The sequence below is a fragment of the Glycine soja genome, chromosome 4, assembly GCF_004193775.1.
Source record: "Glycine soja cultivar W05 chromosome 4, ASM419377v2, whole genome shotgun sequence".
Classification (NCBI taxonomy): Eukaryota; Viridiplantae; Streptophyta; class Magnoliopsida; order Fabales; family Fabaceae; genus Glycine; species Glycine soja.
In genome coordinates this window covers 46,865,668-46,871,918 of record NC_041005.1, presented here as the reverse complement: position 1 = coordinate 46,871,918, position 6,251 = coordinate 46,865,668, and the positions used below count along the sequence as shown (strand labels likewise).

General features: G+C 33.6%; 1 protein-coding gene across 1 annotated transcript; it reads right to left on the bottom strand.

Moving 5' to 3' along the window:
* Window positions 1-1,347: 1,347 nt before the first annotated feature.
* On the bottom strand, window positions 1,348-4,883 carry LOC114409979 (serine carboxypeptidase-like 45). Its single transcript, XM_028373687.1, has 10 exons — window positions 4,532-4,883; window positions 4,275-4,376; window positions 4,095-4,190; window positions 3,642-3,734; window positions 3,470-3,549; window positions 3,074-3,361; window positions 2,807-2,931; window positions 2,612-2,704; window positions 2,374-2,491; window positions 1,348-1,856 (listed from the first exon to the last, which is right to left on the bottom strand). The coding sequence occupies exons 1-10, from the start codon at window positions 4,794-4,796 to the stop codon at window positions 1,707-1,709; spliced, it is 1,410 nt and encodes a 469-aa protein (XP_028229488.1). The 5' UTR covers window positions 4,797-4,883; the 3' UTR covers window positions 1,348-1,706.
* Window positions 4,884-6,251: the final 1,368 nt, after the last annotated feature.

Genomic DNA, 6,251 nt, shown 5'->3' with positions numbered 1-6,251 from the left:
AAAGAAGGGTCCAAAAATTCATTTTATTGAGTTGTGCAACAATTTTTTATATTATTTAATGTTATATTTATAAATTGATAGAAATTACTATTTCATTTTATGTCTCATTTATCCCATTTAAAATGTAATGTCTTTAAAATGTTTTTTTTAATTGTTAGTTTTTTTCTTAATATTTTATATTCATAAATTATAAACTTTTAGTATTTGTGACAAATCAACCTACAATGAACATATGATAATAGACTTAAAAAGTGTTCACAAACACAAACCAAAACTCAAATTTTAAAGAAATTAAAACTAAAAATTAGTATAACAATAAAGAATAAAAATATACATGAGCTTTAAAATGAAGTGATAATACTTTGTTGATTTGAAGGGGTTGGATTGAAATCTTGAACATGTGTTGATAGACCGGATGTATTGATAAGCCGGAATGACTTGATTTTATATTTTAATTCAAAATATTAAGGCTTAAATTTGTGTTTTGATTATTCTTATTTACATGATATTCAATATTTTTATTTGTATCTCACGTAGAATTTCACCTCACCTCACCTGTAGTACAACATGTTATTTTTTTTTTTTTAGAACTTGTGCATGTTTTATACTGTTTCTTTAGAATATGTGCAGTAGCAGCAGAGAGGACAAATGGGATCAGAATCCACCTTTCTGAACAAAAAGTTGTTCCCTTAGCCGAAGAGTTAGTACTTAAGTACAAGCTCTCCTGTAGAGATGGTTTTTTGTCTTTTGATGAACCCGGAATAATCCCTGGTTTACGTCATTGTTGACATGTAATTTCCTACATATATAGCATGGTTTCGAAAGCCAATAATGTCTAATGGAGAAAACACCAATGTGTGAGAGCATATAGATCCTTAATTAGCTTAGTTAGTGCCACCCTGACATTATAAAGATCACTATATAAGCTGTTATGAATAGGCCCTTGGTAATTGGTATAGCCAGCACAGTGTTTAACAGCGAATAGTACTTCAAAATTTAATGAAAACTGCAGATGGACACTATATGACTTTAGTTGCCGTAAATTGAGGTGGGTGAAGGTAAATATAATTGCTGTTCCATTAATGAAAACTGATTTTAAAACAGAGAAATTATATTTGTACAAAAAAATTTGTGCAATTTTTTGGTACATAAGTAGAGAAAAGAAAAAAAGTGTTGAATAAGATGAATTTAAGAGATAATGAGAAAAAGTAGTGTCGTAAACAAGTGATATACTAATAATACAATTCTTTAAAATATGGTCGCTACTTGATAAGAATTACTTTTGTAGGTGCTTTTCTAGAGTTGTTTCTAAGTGACATTATATATTTGTCTATAGTCCCTGTACCATTTGACACAAGAGATGTCACATACTGATGTTTGCATGCAGGGGCAGAATTTACATAACAGTATAATCCTCATTGTTTGCCTAGAATTTATATCGAAGAACGCAGCGGTTATCTCTCACAACATTTTTACAGAATCTCTTCAACCCAAGGGTCCATTACATTTGACAGCTCCAGAACAACCAAGCACACAAAAACTCACATACAGAGGTTGAAAACCCCCAAAAAAAAAATGTTTTTCCCAACTTTTCTTTTGACATTCTGCACAGTTAATACATTCATTTGCTAATGATATGTTATTAATTAAGGATAATGCTATGCTTACTTACAATCTAAACTAAATGTGAAAACACAAAGGGTGTGTCAGAAAGCGTCAGGTAAGGGCCTGCCTTCCAAGAATGACTTGAATAGCACAAGTGATCTTTCAGGTTGTGAGAAAGGGGCTTCATGGGAGGCACCTCTAACAGTGGCAAACGAGAGGATATTGCCATATACTTGAGTCCACCCACCAACCTAAGTTTCATTGACTTGGATTAGTTTCTGATGTATAATACATGATACAATTTGGATTTATGTCAAAAAAATGGTGCTATTTCCAAAGAAAATGCTTTCTACTATTGTTGTGAATGCAGACATAATATGATTAAAAAAAAAATCTACACAGCACCTAATAATGGACAAAAATATAGTCACTAATCAGTCCAATGAAGGCTTCTGGCCTCTTACAAACCAATATTTTTACGATGGCTTCTCACTCATTCAAACTTGTAAGATGTTAATCAGGCAGCATTTGACTCAGATTCTTGATTATCTTTTTAAAAGAACTTATGTCAAACATAACTTTAATGATATTTTAAAAAATAGAAGTAGCCTTTTTTAATTAAGAATAAGCTAAAAAGCATAACTTCCATAGAAACTAGTTGTATTTTTTTTTTTGGAAGGCAGAAACTAATTGGATTAAGGAGAAAAGAAACCAAAAGAAGAGAAAAAGAACTGGGCCAAAAGCTACCTTAGTAAATAATATACATACCTGTTGGCCTTCAAACCATACTCTGTAAGGGACTGTTGAATTCAGTCCTAATTGTCTTGCCAACTTCTGAACTAAGGTACGGCTTCCAGTCAGTGGAATTACAGAATCTTGATCTCCACTGTAGCAATAACAATGCACGCGGTTATGTTAATCAGCACTAAGAAACATACGTATGAGCCATAAAGTTCAAGAGACCAAATAAGTCAAAAGGAGAAGAAAAGGTTTTGGTTAGAGTTACCTATAAATTAGGACCTTAACTCCAGCTTTTATCAGTGATCCAACAACAGGGAGTGTAGGCACTTCCAGGTTTAGCATATCATAGTCCAGTATGCTGTTACCAACAAAATGCAGGTCAGTGATTCTGACTTTTGATCTTTCAATTTTCAAAACCAAGAAAAGCCAAACCACAAGACATGTAGTATGAAGAAATTACTTGCTGCAAACATCCCACTTGCGAATGCCAACGAGCTTTGCATGAAGTGCCTCTTGTACATCTCTCCGGTTTAAGTAGTTTGTAACCTTGTCATCTACACACACATCTATGCTCTCATTTGCTTCCTGCCATGCCATGATATAAAAGGCAAGAATTTTAATTAACAAGCCAAACTTGAGAAGCATTGATCTGAAGTAAAATAGTTAGTGGAAATGATGTGGAAATTGGAGAAGCATGAGAAGGGCAAGTCCAAAAGAGAAGACTCACTTGGGATTGAGGACAAATAACCTTGGATTGTGATAGCACGGAGGAAATGCAAACATCAAGTGTGACATCATATTTGTCCACAAATTTGCTGGTTTCTCTGCTCACTTGGCCCATTACCTTTGAACAAAGAGGTGAAACCGAGTCCCTATAGTACTCACTCACGTACCTAGAATAGTTACACACTGTGGTGAACATGTTGTAGGTTGAATCTGATATTAGTCCATGAGACCAGAAGAACTCAGCCCTTGAATTGAAGTCGGTGGCATATTCTAGAACTGGATTACCCAACTGCAGTTCAATACAAGAGATCATTCATTCCATAATTTCCATTTTAGCATCAGCAAAAACCAAATAGTAATATGTATTGAAGAAAGAATAAAAGTTAATGTCACTCACGGCAATGCCTTTCAGATTGAATATCTTGTTCTTTGTGTTCATTTCAATTATGAGCTTTGCAAGTTGAGGAACATAATGACCTGATACATGCAACTTTTTCAATGTGTAAGAACAAATAATTGCTCTAACTAACTTTCTTTTGAAATGGAATTTCCAAGAATGACATGTTTACCTGCATAGCTTTCCCCCGTTAGAAACAAGTCTCTGCTCCTGTATTGAGGGAACTTGTTGAACCAGCGTAGCAGGAATATAAGGTTGTCCCTGGCTTAAGAAATCAAACAAAAGCACTGCTTCAGTTGACAAAATATATGCATGTAAACATCTCATTATTCAAGGACAGTACAATCATGCCAAAATAAATAAAAAAGAATACCATTCTTCTAATGCTTGCGTAGAGAATAAGAGATGAAGAATAATCGTGTAAAGTGCCACACTAAAGTTAGCATGGAATTTTAACATTGATCACTGTTTTGTCTCAACTTTTTAAAAGCCTAAGAAGCATACAAATGAAATGATACGTGCCTTTTCCCATAGAAGATAAATTTTAAAGAAGCTTTCTAAAGAGAAACGTTTTTGTCCCAAAAGATTAAAAAAAAAAAAGTCTAATAATATTAATGAAGAATACCTGTTGCCTCGTCATTCACAGTCATATAGGAGGAGCTACCTTTAGCATAAGAGAACCCCACTCCAACTGGTGTCTCCAAATACAGCATGTTTGCCTCTGCAGCATAAAAGTAACTCAATCAGTGGAAGAATGAAATGCAGGCCATTCTGGCAGATATAATGGAATGTGGCAAAAGAGTACCTTTATTCCAACTATAATAATTTTTAATCAGAAATTCTCCATTTGGTCTGAAGGGTCCATTTTCTGAGAATGCTCCAACTCCCAGAGAAGAACAACCAGGTCCTGAGTAAAGTAAATATTAGTCAAATTTAATATTCCATGATGACTAGTGAATACTGCTGCTGCTAGCTATTCTTTTTTTTTTTTCTTTTTTTTTTATCCTAAGTCTTGAAAATTTTCTTAATATCAAATTTTGAAGCAAAGAGAATATTGCAGACCTCCATTGAGCCACAGAACAAGAGGCTTTGATGCTGGATCAGTTTCTGCCTCAGCAAAATAGTAAAAGAGAGACTTTTGTTTCTTGTCATCAACTGTGACATATCCTGAGAACTGTTGAAAGCCTACGTGGGGTTGGCCAGGAAGCGCAGCAATTGTGTCTGCATGAGAAGGGTGACAGAACACCTCCATGGAGAAACTCAGGTGAAGAAACACCACAGATATTGCCATGGTGTTGGACTTGGACTTCCATGTTGGCCACTTCATGGTTTCACAAATGGGGAGAGGAGGACTAACACAGAGAAAGAGTGATAGGGTGCTGTATTTAAAGTGTTACCTAGTGAGAACATGAATAGCAATATGAGAAATGCCAGTGAGACTTTTTAAACGCTTTTTCCACCAAAAAAAAACACTTTTTGGTCAATTCCTTAGAATTTAATTTATATACAATAGTTTTAAATTGTGGTCTCATTTGCGGTTTTGTTATGATCCTTGATGTTGCAGAAAATTACAGATAAATGCAATTGTTGTGGTTGCAATGTGATTCTAATAGTGGTTATGAATGTGATTGCAATTCCAAAAATCTTGATGCTGCAAACCAGAATTGCAATTGTATATCATTTTTTAAAACCTTAGTGATAGTATGAAAGTTAAGTATGGTAAATTTCTTGAGTTTATAGTAACTATTTTAAAGTCAAGCTCAAGATAACTTCTTATTAATATGAAAATTATTTATTATTAGTTAAAAAATTTCAAACATAAAAGATGAAGTAGGTTTCATTTGATATTTAACGAATCTTTCATAATTTTATGAGTTTTAATAAATTTTAACAAATAATAAAAAAGTTTTTAAAAATATATATATAGAATGTATTTTTGAATCTTGACATTCGTGGCAGCAATATTGATTTAAGGGTGGGCCCCTAAGGTGGCTGAAAATTTTATCTGTTCCATTCTAATTATCATTACAAAATTAGCTTTTTAATGGCAGGCCTGAAAAATGGTGTTGAAAGAGATGTGACAGAGGCAATGACCTCGGTGTGCCGGGTCTTTCTATACGCAGTGGCAAAAAGATAATTATGAAAAGGGTTGGAATGGTTTGTGCTGAGTCAGCTCGAATTTTCTGTCAAGAAAAGGAAATTAGTTTTTGGAATATGGGCTCTGCCTTGAACAATATTCCTTCTCAAAAAAATTACAGTGTTTAAATGATCTTCTTCTTTACATTTTGTTTCTGTTTTCATTTTTGTTTTTTTTTTCTCTCTAGATGCATTAACAACAAAGACCTTGCCTCTGTATCCTTTTTGCACTTGGGAAAAAACAGAGAAATTTTGTATCCTTTTGACTGCATCAACAGGAATGTGTCGCTTCCATGGAAAATGGCTTTGCCGGGGTTACTTTTCACACCTTAGAAAAATGGATATTTTTACGATTTTCTTTTATTTAAAAAATTCAGATGAAAGAAATTTTTTATTTCTCAATTATTATCATAGGCCAAGAGAAAAATTAGCACTTCACAGAATCTTGGTTAAATGCTGTAAACATGCAGGGTGTAAAACAGATGATGCACAGTTACTTTTTTGTTTTTTCAAAGAAAAATGTTTGATTCATTGGTTTTTCTTGATCAGCAAGTACGGGCAAGATTTGCACATCGACAAGATAAGTGGTTACAGAATGGAGATTCCAATGAAAAATAGAGCCATCTTATTTCTCTAATGGCCATTT